The following is a 19,992-nucleotide window of genomic DNA, read 5'->3' as shown; positions in this document are numbered from 1 at the left end:
AATTAAACCATCTTCTGTTGAATAACAGATGGGTTCAGGAAGAAATAAAACAGGAAATCATTAACTTCCTTGAGCTTAACAACAATGAAGACACAAGCTACCAAAACCTGTGGGATACTGCAAAAGCAGTTTTGAGAGGAAAATTCATCGCTTTAGATGCCTACATTCGAAAAACAGAAAGAGAGCACATCAACAATCTCACAAGAGATCTTATGGAATTGGAAAAAGAAGAACAATCTAAGCCTAAACTCAGTAGAAGAAAAGAAATATCCAAAATCAAATCAGAGATCAATGAAATTGAAAACAAAAGAATCATTCAGAAAATTAATGAAACAAGGAGTTGGTTTTTTGAAAAAATAAATAAAATAGATAAACCATTGGCCAGACTAACGAGGAATAGAAAAGTAAAATCTCTAGTAACCTCAATCAGAAATGATAAAGGGGAAATAACTGATCCCACAGAGATACCAGAGATCATCTCTGAATACTACCAGAAACTCTATGCCCAGAAATTTGACAATGTGAAAGAAATGGATCAATATTTGGAATCACACCCTCTCCCTAGACTCAGCCAGGAAGAAATAGAACTCCTGAACAGACCAATTTCAAGCACTGAGATCAAAGAAACAATAAAAAAGCTTCCAACCAAAAAATGCCCTGGTCCAGATGGCTTCACTCCAGAATTCTATCAAACCTTCAAGGAAGAGCTTATTCCTGTACTGCAGAAATTATTCCAAAAAATTGAGGAAGAAGGAATCTTCCCCAACACATTCTATGAAGCAAACATCACCCTGATACCAAAACCAGGAAAAGACCCAAACAAAAAGGAGAATTTCAGACCAATATCACTCATGAACATAGACGCAAAAATTCTCAACAAAATCCTAGCCAATAGATTACAGCTTATCATCAAAAAACTCATTCATCATGATCAAGTAGGCTTCATCCCAGGGATGCAAGGCTGGTTTAACATACGCAAGTCTATAAACGTTATCCACCATATTAACAGAGGCAAAAATAAAGATCACATGATCCTCTCAATAGATGCAGAAAAAGCATTTGATAAAATCCAGCATCCTTTTCTAATTAGAACACTGAAGAGTATAGGCATAGGTGGCACATTTCTAAAACTGATTGAAGCTATCTATGACAAACCCACAGCCAATATTTTACTGAATGGAGTAAAACTGAAAGCTTTTCCTCTTAGAACTGGAACCAGACAAGGTTGTCCTCTGTCACCTTTACTATTCAACGTAGTGCTGGAAGTTCTAGCCAATACAATTAGGCAAGACAAGGAAATCAAGGGAATCCAAATGGGAGCAGAGGAGGTCAAACTCTCCCTCTTTGCTGACGACATGATCTTATACTTAGAGAACCCCAAAGACTCAACCACAAGACTCCTAGAAGTCATCAAAAAATACAGTAATGTTTCAGGATATAAAACCAATGTCCACAAGTCAGTAGCCTTTGTGTACACCAATAACAGTCAAGATGAGAAGCTAATTAAGGACACAACTCCCTTCACCATAGTCTCAAAGAAAATGAAATACCTAGGAATATACCTAACGAAGGAGGTGAAGGACCTCTATAAAGAAAACTATGAAATCCTCAGAAAGAAAATAGCAGAGGATATTAACAAATGGAAGAACATACCATGCTCATGGATGGGAAGAATCAACATTGTTAAAATGTCTATACTTCCCAAAGCAATCTACCTATTCAATGCCATTCCTATCAAAATACCAACATCGTACTTTCAAGATTTGGAAAAAGTGATTCTGCGTTTTGTATGGAACTGGAAAAAACCCCGTATAGCTAAGGCAGTTCTCTGTAACAAAAATAAAGCTGGGGGCATCAGCATACCAGATTTTAGTCTGTACTACAAAGCCATAGTGCTCAAGACAGCATGGTACTGGCACAAAAACAGAGACATAGACACTTGGAATCGAATTGAAAACCAAGAAATGAAACTAACATTTTACAACCACCTAATCTTTGATAAACCAAACAAGAACATACCTTGGGGGAAAGACTCCCTATTCAATAAATGGTGTTGGGAGAACTGGACGTCTACATGTAAAAGACTGAAACTGGACCCACACCTTTCCCCACTCACAAAAATGGATTCAAGATGGATAAAGGACTTAAACTTAAGGCATGAAACAATAAAAATCCTCCAAGAAAGCATAGGAAAAACACTGGAAGATATTGGCCTGGGGAAAGACTTCATGAAGAAGACTGCCATGGCAATTGCAACAACAACAAAAATAAACAAATGGGACTTCATTAAACTGAAAAGCTTCTGTACAGCTAAGGAGACAATAACCAAAGCAAAGAAACAACCTACACAATGGGAAAGGATATTTGCATATTTTCAATCAGACAAAAGCTTGATAACTAGGATCTATAGAGAACTCAAATTAATCCACATGAAAAAAGCCTACAATCCCATATATCAATGGGCAAGAGACATGAATAGAACTGTCTCTAAAGACGACAGACGAATGGCTAACAAACACATGAAAAAATGTTCATCATCTCTTTATATTAGAGAAATGCAAATCAAAACAACCCTGAGATATCATCTAACCCCAGTGAGAATGGCCCACATCACAAAATCTCAAAACTGCAGATGCTGGCGTGGATGTGGAGAGAAGGGAACACTTTTACACTGCTGGTGGGACTGCAAACTAGTACAACCTTTCTGGAAGGAAGTATGGAGAAACCTCAAAGCACTCAAGCTAGACCTCCCATTTGATCCTGCAATCCCATTACTGGGCATCTACCCAGAAGGAAAGAAATCCTTTTATCATAAGGACACTTGTACTAGACTGTTTATTGCAGCTCAATTTATAATCGCCAAAATGTGGAAACAGCCTAAATGCCCACCAACCCAGGAATGGATTAACAAGCTGTGGTATATATATACCATGGAATACTATTCAGCCATTAAAAAAAATGGAGACTTTACATCCTTCGTATTAACCTGGATGGACGTGGAAGACATTATTCTTAGTAAAGCATCACAAGAATGGAGAAGCATGAATCCTATGTACTCAATTTTGATATGAGGACAATTAATGACAATTATGATTATGGGGGGGGAACAGAAAGAGGGAAGGAGGGAGGTGGGTGGGGCCTTGGTGTGTGTCACACTTTATGGGGGCAAGACATGATTGCAAGAGGGACTTTACCTAACAATTGCAATCAGTGTAACCTGGCTTATTGTACCCTCAATGAATCCCCAACAATAAAAAAAAAATGTCATGAATATATTTCTATACTGCAAACTAGAGAGCTAGGTTATTATATTCTTAAAGGCTGAATGATATTTCACTTCATGAGTGTACCATCATAATGTATTGAACTATTATCTTAGTGGGAACAAATTAAAATGCGCACCATCATTACAAACAAAGAGATGTATTAAGCATATATCTTTATATCCTTACCAGATTATTCCTTAGGATAGATTTCTAAAAGAGGGGGCAAAGTAAATGTACATACTTCTGTCTTGACATACATTTCCAAATTGTCCTAAAATATGGTTGAGCAAATTCAGACTTAAACTAATAATTTATAAGAACCTCTGTTTCACCATAACCTTATTAATATCAGTAGATATTATCAACATTTTAAGTCTTGACTGCTTATATTTGTTTTCCATTAGTAAGAAAGTAGTGTAACACTGTATATGCATACCATTTCTCCTACAAATTGCTTGTTCATGTTTATCCATGTTCCCATTGACTATTCCCTTTCTTCTCATCTCTCTCTCTCCCCCCCACACACCAGACACCTACATATTGATATGTGTATGTGTGAATATATATATTTTGCAGACATCTTTCTAGTCTTTACCTTTTACTCTGGTTAACATTTTATTAGTATAGAAAAAAGCAAAAAATCAAGTAGGAATTATATACCTCATGATAGAATCCTTCCAAAAAGAAGGCAAAATATATTTTTAGATAAAAGAAAACTAAGAGAAATTGTCACTAGCAGACTTGAGCTATAAGAAATGATAAGGTTCCTCATTTGTATAATGGTGAACCAAAAAAAAAAAAAATTGAAAAAAAAATGCTAAGGAAATGATACTGATTATAAATTCATATCTTCAGGAAGAAATGAAGAACACTGGAAATAGTAAATATAAAACAAATTTCCCTTCTTAAATTCTTTCAAATACATCTGACAATGTAAAGCAAAAATCATATCATGTTATGGGTTTTATAATATATGCACATATAAGACAGCTTATACTATGAAGGATAGACAGGGGATCTATGTGATTGAAAATGCATATATTTTAAATGAAGTGGCATAATGTTAATTCAAAGTACACTGTAAATAGTTAAGTTTGCATATTGAAATCACTAAAATATCCACTAAAAGTTTATGCAAAGGTATAGCTAATAGGCCTCTTGGAAAATTAAAATGGAGTTCAAAAATATATCCACTTAATGCAAAAGAAGACAAAGGAAGGAGAAAAAGAGAAGCAACAAAAATAAAAGGGACAAAAGAAAATCAGTAAAATGATAGACCATATCAGTAATTATATTAAATGTTAATGCCTACACACTCCAATGAAAAAAATGAATTTTTAAAAATGCTGTCTCTAGGGCGGCCCCTGTGGCTCAAGGAGTAGGGCGCCGGTCCCATATGCCAGAGGTGGCCGGTTCAAACCCAGCCCCGGCCAAAAACCACAAAAAAAAAAAAAAAAAAAAAAAATTAAAAATGCTGTCTCTAAAACGGTTTTTATACATAAAGATAGTTGAAAATAAATGAATAGAAAAAGATATGCCATGCTAACATTAAGCATAAGAAAGAAAAAGTACTGTTGTTATCACTAACTGTAAACATAAGAATGCCTTTATCATTATCCAATGAAGTAGATTCAAGACAAGGAATGTTATCTGAGAAAGAAGGGCCTTTCATTGTGAGAAAAGGGTTAATTCATCAGGAAGACATAATTTTAACAATTTATATAAATATCTAAATAACAGAGATTCAAAAGTTGACAGAATTAGTTGAAAAAATTTTAAGATCCCTCTCTCAGCAACTGACAGAACAACTAGACTGAAAAAGAGAGAGAGAATACAACACACTTACTTCAAGGGCAGATGATACATTCACAGTATAGAACCATATACCAGATGGTAAGTCTCAATAAGTGTAAAACAACTGAAATCAGAGTACATTCTCTAACAAGAATGGAATTATTTAAATTAGAAATCGATAAAAATGAGATCTAGCAAAATCCTAAATATATGAAAATTGAGAGGTTGGGTGCAGTGGCTCATGCCTATAATCCTAGCACCCTGGGAGGCTAAGGTTGGTGGATTGCCTGAGCAAGAGCAAGACCCCATCTTTAAAAATAGCCAGGCATTGTGGTGGGTGCCTGTAGTCCCAGCTACTTGGGAGGCTGAGGCAAGAAAATCACTTGACCCCAAGAGTTTGAGGTTGCTGCAAGTTATGATGCCATGGCACTCTACTGGGGAGTAACAAAGTGAGACTTTGTGTCAAAAAAATAAATAAAAGAAAGACAGAAAACTGAACAACAGACTTCTATGGATCATCATTACATGAACAAATTTGACAATGTAAGTGAGACAAATTCCTTGAAAGTAACAATTACCAAAATGTAACACCAGATAAAACAAGGACAGACACCTTGTTATATCATGTCCATGAATTAGGAGACTCAGTGTTGCTGAGAGTGAATTTTCTCCAAATGGAACTATAGATTCAATTATTCACTGCAATCTCGAATACAAATGCAACTGCATTTTTTGGTAGAAATTGACTGAAAAATCAAAGGACATACAATATCCAAAGCAATCTTAAAAAAAGAAATTTGAAAAGGCTTCAACTACCTGATTTACTTATTATATAAAATCATAGTTATAAAGATATTGTGGCTTTGGCAAAAGACTCGACAAGTAAGCCAATCAATCCATAGTGAAAGAGCAGAAACAGATGCATACTTAAACAGTCATTTGATTTTAGGAAAAGACACTGATGTAATCCATGAGAAAAAGGAAGTTTTCCTCAACAAATGGTGATGTAACAACTAGATATCCATGTGGGAAAAAGGAAACCTTGACTCCTAACTCACATTAATACAAAAATTAGACATGATCTAAGGTAAAAGCAAAAATTTTTAAGCTGCTAGGAAAAAAAATAGGAGAATATCCTGCAACTTGATAATATAAATAACCCAACTGAAAAATAAACAAGCAATAGCTCTAAACAAAAACTTCAAAAAGGAAGATATACTAATGACCAATAGGCACATGAATAAGTGCTGGACATCATTAGTCATTAGGGAAAGATAAATCAATATAAATCAATACCATAGATATACCACTATTTACATCCCAGGATAGGTAAAATTTAAAAGACGGGCAATCATAAATGTTGGTGAGAATCTGGAGCAACCAGAATTCTCATATATTGTTGATAAGAGTATAAAATGGAACTCTGGGGAAAGGTATGGCAGTTTATCATAAAATTAAATGTATACCTACCTGCTCATCCCAGCAATTCTATACTTTCATATTTCACCAAGAGGAAAAAGAAACCATCCACCATAAAACAACTTGTATAAGTAGGTTTATTAACAGCTTTATTTAAAATTGCCCCAAATTAGAAATAACCCAGCTGGCCATCAATAGGAAAATGGATAAATAAAGCTTTCTAGTGGCCTGATTTCAATCTGGTATATTATAAAATAACAGTGAGACTGCCCTTTTAAATATAAATTTTATATCCCTCATCTACTAACATCTTGCTGTAGTTGGAATAAAGTTCCAATTCTTACTATGTCTACAAGGTTCTAAGATCCAACCTGACTTACCTCATCGCCTACCACTTTCCCCAAACCTTCTACATCCTCAAAAACGATAAACTCCTTCCATTTTCAAGATTGTACTTGCTGTTTCTCTATCTGGGAAGCTCTGCATCCAGAATTTTACATGTCTCTTTCCCATTATTCTGACCTTAATTCAAATCCCCAACCCCTGGTCCCAGACCATCCATGGTTGCTTAACCATCTCTATCCCATTACCCTTGCTTACTTCTTCATTGCACTTATCATGAAATGAAATCACCATTTGACATTTACATGCTTGTGATTTTCTTCCTAGCATTCAAAGATGATGAGGTCTCTGAGCACAGAAACCAAGTCTTGTTGACCAATCCATACCTAAATCCCAGACACATTGTAGGCACCCAATAAATACACGCTGAGCATGTTACTGGCATACTCAGGGCTGTCTTCAAATGTTAACACAATTTTGGGACCAAGAAACAGTGACATAATTTATATCTTTCTTTCTTTCAAAGACTTACATAGATATATGAAAAACTCAACAAATTCATATTTTATTTCTTAATACTACCTCAAGTAATTTTCTCTGAGTATACATATTTGTACATTGGCTCTGCTTATATTTGACTTGCAAATTGGGATCCTGTCAAGTTTATTAGCTAAACTGTACACTTTCTTTATTCTAATAAAGTATCACAAATATAACTACTTTAAAAAGTGGGCAAAATTTACCAACAAGCAGCTTAGTACATACCTACTGTGATGTTACCCATCTTAGTTTGTAATGTTATATTACCTGTAAAAGAGAGAGAAAGAAAAGATAATTTTATATATTATGGATAATCTAGAAATGAACTGTTATACAGAAACCTAAAACCTGGTTCGATAACTACAATTCTGTTTCATAACTATTATTATTGTTGGCAATTTTTCTCAGTATCACAAGTCCACCTAGAGATTTAGTTGAAGTTCTGAAACAATTAGCTTTAATTAAGCATTTATGCAAACTTTCCTTTATTCCCAAATCTAAAACTTTGATAGCACAACTATAAAACAAATCACCATGCTTCTCGAAACACAGAGGAAAAATGATACTTCTAAAACCCATAAATGAAAAAAAGGACTCAAATGAATCTACTATACATTGATGTATTTATCAGACCACATAAAACCAAGTTTTGAGCCAAAAAAACACTTAATATTGGGTGGAAAAATGATTACTTTTATTTTTCAGTTCAGTTGCCATGTCTTTCTGTTAGATTAAAGTAGTTAATCTGGACCAAGAGTTAAAGTGGTTTTGGGGTACGAATAATGACTATATGAAACTATAACTAACAAAAAAAATTCAAAGCTTTCCATTTTTCAATGAAAATATATTTCCCAGGACAAGTACTGGACATTGCAACGATTCTTCCCAGCTCCTTTCCTCTAATACCAAAAGTGGTAGTACTCTTGGATTCAGGAATTAATATTCATCTCACCAAAATGTAGGTAGTAATATTACCTCTTCTAAAATAATCCCAAAACTGCACTAAAAAGTAAAGGAATAACTTTGGTCTCAGAATTAATGTAAGATAAACTTATTCATGTATTGTATAAATACTAACATGAATCAATTATTTGGGAAAATGCAAAAAAGGAACTTGATTCATTTGTGCAGCAGTCAGATGTGCCTGAGTGCAAAATTTCCTTTCGAGGTCTGACATTCCATCCTACTTCAAGTGAGTATATGGACAAGGGGTACATGTATGTAGAAATAAAAACTTGGTTTGTGAGTAGAAACTCATAAAATTATTTTCAAGTCTCATTAAGTTACAAGACTGAGAAGATCCTGTGAAATGTGTTAAGTAAATGTTATTTCATTGGTGTGTTCCGTACATGCTCTTCCAATTTTCAAATGTGGCAAATATAGATTCACCATCACATGCAAACTGGCCAATAAAGCAGACATCATATGGTCCATAATAACTATGCGCATTTCTATTGCTCTCAAGTTATGAAACTTTTCCACAAATCCCAGTATTTGAGAAAATATAGTTTTTCTTAGTTAGTAACCCTTCATTCTAACATGGTCAGAGGAAAAAGAAACAAGCAATCAATTGAAAGATAAACATTGAAAAAAAAAATAAATAAAGCTGCCCTTGACCACCACGGAAAATAAAAAAAGAAAGATAAACATTGGTTTCTTTTTCTTCACTAAAAAAAATGTGATTGTGGTTAAAACAGCACATATACTCATATAATCCAAACACAGCAATCAAATATTCTTAAAGGTTAAGTTCTTTTGTGTTGTGTTTTTCTTTTCCCTTGGAGGGGAAGGACGTAGAAAGGGCTATTTGCAAGCCACAGTGCTAAATTCTAAGACTACAGAGATGAATAAAGCATGATCCTTGCTCTTGAGCATTTTATAAATAGGAAAAAATATATGGGTCAATGGAAAGCCAGAGATGGGCTGAGGATGCTTTAGCTGAGTGCTGAAAGATTACTAAAAGTCAATGAGTTTTTTTAAAAAACTGGGAACAGCATTTCAGACAGAATAAACAGTGCTGACATTGGTGCATAGCTTTCCAAGGGGAGTGCCTCGAAGGTGACATACTGATGCTCAGCAATGAGGTATGTAGCACTTTTTCTAGGATGAATTTGCAGGCTTAATTGTCCAACCTCATATCTCAGCCATTTGAAAAATATTCTGTCTAAGGTCTATGGGCAGAAATAATGTATGTACTCCTAGGCTTGGCTTCTGAAACTTCTTGCATGGTCCTCTGTGCTCTCATCACTTCCTTTCCTGGAAGCTTGGAAGCCACAAACTGAAGATGGCAACATCATCTTTATGGAAAGAGCCATGTCTTTGTCTCCAAGGAGCTGAGCTGAGGACAAATACTGTATGCAATACTGATATTTGTGTCAGATGTCTTAATCCTGAAAAACCTACACTGTCTGCACTAGAAACAGAGCTGCAATTCCTTTCAAGATTTCATATAAAGAAGTTTAACATGTTCAAATTCAACATCAAGTATCAAAATGATAAACCAAAACTTCACAGTAGACCTAAGAAGAAATACTAGAATTTCAATAAAGTATTTTCATGAACTTCATGAAAACATCTATTTAATCTGATAAAAGTTTCTTTGTTTTAAAATTTAATATTATTTCTGACTTATAAGTTCATGAGGGAGATTTATACATTCACCAGTGACTAAGAGTCCTAATTAAGGCAAATTAGGGCAGTTCTTAGTGAAATTCTGCATGCTATTAAAAGTTATAACCTGTGTTTACATAGTTAATGTATTTTATTTCTGCAAAAATTTCCAAAATTCAGAAGATGTTATTTAAGGAAAAGTTTAAACATGTATATACTATTCAGTCTTTTGGGAACAAAAGACTTTTGAAGTACAGAGAAAGTGACAGAACTAATACTTAGCAATTTTTCTATTGACGTATGTTCCCAGAGAACCTAAACTTATTCATAAGTTTAAAAATTCACAACTATCATGGATACCCTACATATTAACCTAATTAGTTTGTTTAAATTATGTGTTGTAGGCTCAGCACCCATAGCTCAGTGATTAGGGTGCCAGTTACATACACTGAGGCTGGTGGGTTCGAACCTGGCCCAGGCCTGCTAAACAACAATAACAACAACAACAAAAACAACAACAACAACAAAAATAGCTGGGCGTTGTGGCAGGCAATTACAGTCCCAGCTACTTGGGAGACTGAGGCAAGAGAATCGCGTAAGCCCAAGAGTTTGAGGTTGCTGTGAGCTGTGAAGCCATGGCACTCTACTGAGGGTGACACAGTGAGACTCTGTCTCCAAAAAAACCAAAAACACAAAACAAAAAAACAATTATGAAAACACAGAACAAAACAAAAAAACAATTATGTGTTATAGATAAAACCAATCTCAGCAAACCTTTTTAAGGAAGTTGTTGTTTTTTTGTCTCTAAAAGAGCCAGGAAATTAAACTTATATTTAAAAAATATATTTAGTAGAATATATATAAGTACATGTATATATTTACATATCTATATATAGAATTCTATAAAAACTATAAATATTCAAATATAAGAATATAATAAAATATTCTTCACATAGAATATAATAAAATATTCCTCACATAAAACCAAATTTAATTTTTGATTATTTAGAAGGAAATCAAGATAGTAAACTGTCATAAAATTTTATATCTAAACACAAACTATGTAAGTACCTATTCTCCCCACTAGATCCCTAGTGCCAGAACAGTGAGTATTTGAGTCAATGAATAAACTAGTTTATTTAGTATATAAAGCACACATACTTAACAGGCATGATTCAACCAAATTTACAAATAATAAATATGACCAGACAATTAGTGTACTCATTTTTGTATCCAGAAAATGTAATAAACTATACTTTAAAATTCCATTTGAAAAATCATTTAGGATATATTTGTGTCTTCTCCATGAATAGGAATCAGTTTGCAAGGCCAGGAAAGATACATTGCTCCCTTCACCTTGTTAAGGAGCACCCTTCTAAGTACTCAACACTAACATAGTAGATGTTAGTTTCCCATCGGGGTATATAAGCAAATAGAAAATACCGAGAAGAAAAAGTTCATAACCTATTTTCCTTTCATGGGTGCCTTAGACGCCATACACTTAAGATAGCAACGTTGCTTTAATGGAAGGAGTCCAGTCCCTGAATGCCAGGGCATCAGATGTCATATGACTTAATAAATAGTCCTGAAACTCAAGAAGCTTACAATACAGAACAGAGCTGAAAGAGTTTGTCTGTGTAATACAGATGACACCATCTGCCTAGAGTGAGCCAGGAAGCCCTCAAAGGGATTTTGCAGTCACAATCAAGAAGTTCACTGCGGCCGTGTACACAGATTTGCTTAAATACTGTTTATAAACATCTCCTAGGAAATCAAGAAACCAGAATCAAATCCTTGCTATTCCACTGAATAATTTTCAATTAAGAGTAAACAATTAGGCATTTCTTGTCTCCCTCATCTGTAAACAGCTAACTGTCCATTAAATGAAAAGGACTGGCCAATTTAGGCCCTCAGTACACGTTAGCTTTCAAACAACCAACCACCCCCACCTACTGGCACAAGGGCTCCAAACTCATACATCTAGCAGAATCTACCAAAAAGACACTTATTGCTTTATATTTATGTAAAAATGGTTTTTTTAATAACATTTATATGGTAGATTTTTTTCACCTCTTCCTGGGCAGGAAAAAACAGTTTAAGCCTTGCTTTAAAAAGGAAGCCAAACTAAATAAATCCTGAACAAGTAGGTCTTAGAATGCCTACATTTTCAAAGTTCATTTTCTGTCAGTCAGGTATTTAGAAGTAGCAGCATATTTTCTCATGTAAACAGGTTTTAAGATTCCAAAACCAGCTTGTTTAAATATAGCCAAAATATATACCTAATTTACGTAATATAACCATCAGCATTTAGAACAAAGAATTCACTGAAATGTATATTCAGAGTCCCAGCTTGGGAGGATCCTTGGGAGACATCACCTCCACAATGTGGGAACTTAGTGCACCAGTCACGACTCTAATATCCTCACCCAGCAGGATGTGGGACTAAAATGCTGTCTGCTCTTCTATCCCCAACCCACCCTTGAACTCCAGACTCCAAAAGCATGTTCACACAATCCCTTAAGACAAGGATGGAAACAAAGGTGATATGGGAGAGGGACACAGGACACTTAGGCTTGTCTGAAGCTCATTTGAAAAAGTCAAGCCACTGGGGTGTGATTAGAAATGAAGAGGGATTTTCTTTCTTATTTCTCTCTGTACACACAAAAACCAAAGCAGAGCGAGGGCCAAAGACTAGATGGAGAAGGCAGAGCTGAACAACATGTAAGCTGTTTAACAGTTACTTCTGTGAAAATAACTGTAATCTGAAACCGGATCAAACATTCCCTCCCTCTATTCCTGCTGCTTGCTGTACTAGTATCACAAAAGGGGATCTGAGAAATAGCCAAAAGAGAGCATTGCACCGAGGCAGGGTGATAAGGGACAGCAGTTAGAAATGAGGTGGGAGGTAGCACCCCGATGGAGATAGTAGTGACTGAGGAAATAAGGAAGAAATGGACACTCAATTCTTCCACAATAGTGAAAGTTTTTTAAGGATTGATTTCATCTCTTGCCCAACTTTCTTGTTGTCTGGAAATCTAGCAAACAGGGGTAGTTATAATAGATGTGTTCAATGAATAAATAAATATAACTGTAGTGGATGCTATAATTCCTTATCCAGATCCCCCTCATAACTGAAGGATTTGTTTTCCCAGCTGTTGGAAGTACTACTAAAAGGAATTGAATAGTTGAAGAGAGACACCTTGGCCCAAGATCACACTCCTTCCCACCACAGCCTGTATCTAATGATCAGGGACAGAAAGGTCCAGCACCTCTCACCCCAATTTGAGACAACCCTGAGGGACCATTACAGCCTTAGAGCTCCCCATTGGGTTTGCTGAAACTGCTTCACAGTTCAACTTCTCCCATGGAAATGGAGCTTCCTTCCTTTACTTGGTATTGGCCCCAAGATACCCCCCTAGTAAATCTGATGCACTGTAATTTCCATCTTTCAGGGAAACCCAACCTGAAACAATAGTACAGAAGAGGACCGAGGTTTAAACCAGCCGGGAATGGTATTTGACTTCATAGTGAAGGTCAATAAATATTAAAAGGCTTTATAAAGCCTAAGGAATTAAGTTTTATCTCTAGAAGTTTGTTTCCATTTCACTTTAAGTAACAGATTTTTAGGTGACTGCTTCAAAAAAGTACACCTGTTTAACTGCTGTGTACACTATCAATGATAAACTCAGTTCTTGTGTAACTTAAAGCAAAGAAATTAAAAAGCAATGGATTTAGTGTATAAAGCACTGTAGAAAATGGAGCTGTTTTTCCTGCGGATGTTAATATCGGATTTGATAAGAAATTGTTTTTCCACTAAAAGCTACTAAATAGATTAAGTATAGTATTTTTCATTATGATCACCACAGTTAGAAATGTAATGCTTGTATAAAAGTCGTTTTTAAAATGTGAAGAGTTCCAAATTACCAGATCTATTCCATGGTTAACTGAATAAAAATTGAATAAGTGAGTAAGTTACAAACCATTTGCTTTGTCAAGATAGAGCTCTACTTCTACTTACCCTTTTGAGGCTTAACTAATACCTTCACCTTGCAAGAATGGTTGAGCTTTAACCATAAATTTGAGGCTCACAAATTATTTCAAGAATTTAAATACTTTTTTAAAGAATTGTTTTTAAACCAGAAGACAATTTACCAATTTGCTGTACGGCATGGCTAGCACTAATAATGCTTTTTAATATCATCTAGTTTGTGCTCACTACTTAAATTTGGGGGGTTTGCCAAAGTGTATAGAAACTAACATTCAGCTTTAGTCTAGATGTGAAATTAATGGACTACACGTGGAAAACGTCCAAGTCTAGACTTCCTAGAATATAGCCTAAAAGGCATTTAGCAGATATGTATGTACTGTATTTCTTGCCAGGACCAGTGATGCTCAATTCCATCTGTATATATTTCAGAAAACATACCTGGATTGGAATCCTCTGCTTTGTGGAAGTTTAAGAAGCAGTCGCTGAGTGACATTGAACACCAGCATGCCTTCTGCCATATCACCTCACCATTATACTCTCTTCTTTCACTGATACAAACACTGACTATGTGATATTACTTGTCTCCAGACATATGCTTTAGAACTCACAAGAGGATATTTAATCAAAGAAAAGTAAAAATGACAGGGTGTTGAGAGAACCTGGTGCCAGTACCAATGTACACAAAGCATTTTAACCAAAATTAGTATTACCTAGTTGCTAGTTGTAATTAGATTCCAGCCAAATGTTTTATTATTATTATTATTATTATCATTATTATTTTGAGACAGTCTCACTCTGTTGCCCTGGGTAGAGTGCTGTGGCATCACAGCTCACAGCAACCTCAAACTCTTGGGCTCAAGTGATCCTTTTGCCTCAGCCTCCTTCCTCTTTCTCTCCTTCCTGCCTTCCTTTCTCTCTCTCTCTTTTTTGAGACTCGCTTTGTCACCCTTGGTAGATTGCCATGGCATCATAGCTCACAGCAACCTCATACTCTTGGACTCAAGAGATCGTCTTGCCTCAGCCTCCTAGAGTGCTAGCATTACAGGTGGAGCCACTGCTCCCCGCCTACCACCCAAATGTTTCATTAATTTAACTCGTAGATTTCCAGTCATAACATAAAAGCAACCACTTACAATCTATCTTTACCTAATACTGCTTTTATTTCGTTTTCTCCATATAGTTCCTTGCTATTTCTTATTATAAGAAAATGCATTAAAAACCAGAATAATAATCTACTGGCTTCATACATAACAGCATAATATTCAATCTCTTGCCAAAATAAAATTAAATTAGTTTGAGTCATTTTATTTTTATGGTTTTTAAAAAGATGGTTAGTCTGCAATTAATCATTTTGAAGACCAGTTTCCTGATCTTTTTTCAACTATAGAGAGTCATCTCTTAAAATGTATGCTGTGTGGAAAGTCTGAGATATATTAGGCCTTTGTCAGCTTACCATGAACACTTCCTAATGTAATATCCCCAGCAGTAGAAGACAAAAATGATGATTCTGTATAAAGATACTTGGCTTTCAGCAAACCATCTTCAGTTGATATTGTAACAGAACTTCCCTGCAGTTTATCTATGGTCACGGTCTAGTAAGAGAAAGACCCTAATCAGTTCATTATAAAACAAAGACTAGTAAAAAGGCAAAATTATATCATTGGAATCAGTGGATAATGACATAAAAAGTTACCTAGTGCATAATCACTTTACTGACTCTTTACAAGATTGTGAGCAATAATGCATTCTTTGTAGAATAGGCCTTGTATATCCTTCTATTTATTAAGGTCTTGTTTGATTTCTCTTAATAGATGTTAGGTATTTTCTTTATAAAATTCTTGATCTTTTGTTAGACTTATTCCTATTTGATATATTTAAGTGCTATTATGCATATATCCTTATAAATTTCATTTTATCTTTTTTTTATTGTTGGGGATTCATTGAATTTCATTTTATCTTAATTGAATTTCATATTTGATCTTAATCCAACATCCTCACATTTAAAAAGATTCTACATGCATAAATATTGTCTACAGTGATAGTTTCATTTCCTCCTTTCCCATCCTTATAGGAATACTTTTTTCCTGGCTTTTTCTTGCTTCAACCATCTGGCTCAGGCCTCCTGTTCAATGGTGGAAGACAGCTATTGGAAGTGCTGAGATACCAAGTATCCTTACCTTACTCCTGTTCTCAGAAGGAAAACTTACAACACTTCATAGAGCATGAGTTTGCTACAAGTATCTTTTAGATACTCCTGATCAGATTAAGGAGGATCTCTTCTATTTCAAATTTGTTTTATTGTTAATGCTATTTATATCATGAACAGAGAGGAGAGGCGAATTTTAGCACATATTTTATTTGTGTTGAGCTGTCATTTTTCTCCTTGTGTGTAATGAATATACTATTATTTCTAGAAGCTTTCCACTTTCCACTTAGTAAGACAGTAGCTTTTCACTGAATAAATGGAAGGAATTTTATATTTATCCTTAAGTTTCCCTACCAAAATTCCATATCTATTTAGGTATACAATAGATAAATAATAGGTGTCAAATATTGCTTACCATGGAAAATGTATAATAGATAATAGGCATCACAATATCTTTAAATATTCTTTAAATATTTATCTTCTGGTGTTTCCTAAAATATTCACATGTATTATTTGTGAATATTGTTCACAGTGTAAAATGAAGATACCTAGTTAAGGATTCCAATCATCTTTATAGTGTTTTAAATAAATGTTTTATAAGTAAAGTGAGTATGATATAAAATTGTTGATATAAAGTAATCACCAGGAAAGCTGGCCATAATTTTGTCCAGAAAAAACTTCAAATCTCAAATAGTGCACCGGGGTGTTTACAGAAATAGCATCACTGTTTTTCCACCACTGGTATCAGTATCCTCCACTCCAAATGTGTCCCTTAAAAATTGTTGAGTTCAAGATGTTATCTATTAAGAACTGAGTTTCAAGAATATTAAAATATGAGAAGACAAATGTATAAAAGAGAAAGCAAAGTACCCCGATGTTCTTATGGGAAGCAAATAAAAATTACTTTCCCTTCTGGATTTGAAGTATATAATGCTCTTTTTATGGACTTAACTATGAAGTATATAATATATACCTGTTTGCTTATCTATTGAAGTTTTGTTTTAATTATAAATCAATGGGAATTTTTACTTTGAATCTAGTTTCAATAAATCTGTCAAAGAAAGATTATTTCAACTATATTCATATTTGTGAAAGTACAAACGTTTTGCCTTCCTCAGCTTTATAATAAAGATATGAAATTCCCAGACATGATTGCAAGAGGGACTTTACCTAACAATTGCAATCAGTGTAACCTGGCTTATTGTACCCTCAATGAATCCCCAACAATAAAAAAAAAAAAAAAAAGATATGAAATTCCTGAAAAAAATTATCCTCAAAGTTATTTGAGAAAAGTTGCTTTCTGCTCATGGTTTCAAATTCTCTGAGTATTTCCATAAAGCAGGCAACAAAATAAGAATCCTCCAACCTTATATAGATAATGAGGCTATTTTAGGAAACACCAGAAGATAAATTTTTAAAGAATATTTCAAACTTAATTAAATTTGCAAAGGGAACTTCTGATCCAGGGGTCCTCAAACTTTTTAAACAGGGGGCCAGTTTACTGTCCCTCAAACCGTTGGAAGGCCGGACTATAGTTTAAAAAAAAAAAACTATGAACAAATTCCTGTGCACACTGCACATATCTTATTTTGAAGTAAAAAAACAAAACGGGAACAAATACAATCACACCGCCTCATGTGGCCTGCAGGCCGCAGTTTGAGGAGACTCTTCCCATAACCACCTAAAGCCATCACAATACTCCTTATAAGGAACAAATTTACTTTGTTCGTTAAACGCTAAATCTTCTTACTCTTTAGAAAGCTAGAAAAATATCCTCCCTTGCTCCACCAAAGCAAATGAAAGCGAGTGAAACCACAAAACCCTTCCCCCAGACACAATATGGTTACTTCGAACCAATCATTCCATTAAATTAATTTCAAAGAAATTAAAAATTCAGTAGTACCCACACATAATGCACTGTATCAGATTCTAACTAACACAAACTTAGGATACCACAGTTTACAGGAAAATATTGAGGCTATGATTTATAGTCATCAATGCTAATGGAAAAACGCTTCATAAATAAACTCTCTGGATGAAACCGTATAGCTTGCTTATTAATAGAAGTAGCTACTTAAAGAACAAAAAGTAGATCCCAAAATCAATACCTTCATGACAGACGCTTTACTATAAATTGACTTTCTTTTCTATTCATAAAAGGAAAAATTTTCACAAATTTAGTTATAAATATTTATATTATTTATACTTCTTAAAAATAATGAAAACCAAGTCTACGGATGTCCTGTGGCTTTGTAGCCCAGACTAAGAGAAGACAGCTGAAAACATTGTCACTAGTTCACCAGAAAGTCAGATTCGAAATGGGTTTCTATACCTTAAGTTATAAAACTAAATTTAAGATACTGAAGTTAAGGATAGAATTTTAAAACATCTATGTAAATAACAATTTGAGTCTCACAATCTTGTCGAGTAGACAAAACAAATATTACCATCTCTGTTTCTGAATAAGGAAACTGAGTGTCGGGGAAGTTAAATGGTAGATCCAGAACTGGATCCAAAGCAAATAAAAATTACTTTCCCTTCCGGAAAGTACTCTCCCCTGTGATTCCTTTACCTTTATCATCATCACCACCACAATAAATGTTATATTAAAGTTAGCGATGTGCCAGACAACGTTTTATGTATTTCACCAATATTAACTCATTTAAATCTTCGTAAGAGCCCTCTGTGGTAGGTCCATTACTATTATCCCATTTTCCAAAAAAAAGGACACAGAGAGGTTAAGTAACTTGTCTGAATGTGTAGAGTTTAGTAGTTAAAAAAAGGACACATAGAGGTTAAGTAACTTGTCTGAATTTATAGAGTTTAGTAGTTGCTGGATTCAAACACAGGTAGTTTGGTTTTCAATTCTGTGCTCTTAAGAAATTCACTGGGCTGCCTCTCAAATATTCAAAGCACATTCCTATGAAAGTTATATATTAATATTAAAGGTTAATAGATTCTATAAGTAGTTACTATTTTTAACAATCAAAAATTTAGAAATACACATGAAAAATTAACACTATAATAAAAAATAGAAAACATATCTAGACTGATTATTTAGTACATCACAAAAAAATCAGGCAAGAAATAAACTAGTGTAATAGAAAGCAGGAATAAATGAATATTTGATAAACCATAAAAGTTGGAGCAAATAAATAACTAATGAGAGGAAACAGTGGCCAAAACATTCAAAACAGCAAAAAATTGAGAGATGATTTAAATTCTTTCATGCTATATTTGAATGTAAATACATAATATCCTGGTAACATAGGTCATTTCAAGTAACATTAGCCATCATATAAAGAATCGCATTTGAAGGTATTACAAACTCATCCAATTTCCCTCTTGTACCTCCAAGACTACAACTATCCGAGAAGTGACACTAAATGCCATAACCTCAAAAGAGCTGTTGCAGAAGGCCACATGGTGCCTTCTAACATTTTCCTAGCTTAATTTAAAGGGTATATTAAAATGTTTGGGTTTAAACAGCCTTCCAGAGGTCCTAAGAGAAAGGTGATGGAAAATAAAAATAACTGTAGAAATACTTATAATCTATTTTTTAAAATTATGCCAACAATAATTTACCTACAAGATATACTCACAACTCTTCCCTATCCATTATCTGAGAATAAAGTTGACTGTAGAATTTAGCAAATTTAACAGATCCCTGCAAATTACATTAAGTGTAAAATAAAAGGAGGCTTAGATTTTCTCAAAGATTTAAAACAATACTGATATCGTTTTTAAAAGTTTCAATTTTGTTTCTTTGTTTGTTTTTTGAGACAGAATCTCACTCTGTCACCCTGGGTAGAGTGCTATGGCATCACAGCTCACAGCAACCTCAAACTCCTGGGTTTGAGTGATCCTCTTGCCTTTGGACTTCCAAA

At 34.4% G+C, this 19,992-nt stretch overlaps 1 protein-coding gene across 5 annotated transcripts in view; it reads right to left on the bottom strand.

Annotated features, from left to right (window-relative positions):
• FAM185A (family with sequence similarity 185 member A) overlaps window positions 1-19,992 on the bottom strand; it is a 63,140-nt gene that overhangs the window by 34,980 nt on the left and 8,168 nt on the right. For all 5 annotated transcript variants that reach the window (XM_053608551.1, XM_053608554.1, XM_053608552.1 and 2 more), the window contains exons 4-5: window positions 15,413-15,551; window positions 7,587-7,628 (exon numbers count right to left, since the gene is read on the bottom strand). In XM_053608551.1, the coding sequence (XP_053464526.1) occupies window positions 7,587-7,628; window positions 15,413-15,551 (181 nt within the window). The remainder of the gene's footprint in view (window positions 1-7,586; window positions 7,629-15,412; window positions 15,552-19,992) is intronic.

The sequence above is a fragment of the Nycticebus coucang genome, chromosome 11 (genome assembly GCF_027406575.1).
Source record: "Nycticebus coucang isolate mNycCou1 chromosome 11, mNycCou1.pri, whole genome shotgun sequence".
Taxonomy (NCBI): domain Eukaryota; kingdom Metazoa; phylum Chordata; class Mammalia; order Primates; family Lorisidae; genus Nycticebus; species Nycticebus coucang.
The sequence above is the reverse complement of the archived record's forward strand: the minus strand, read 5'-3'. Positions and strand labels throughout refer to the sequence as shown.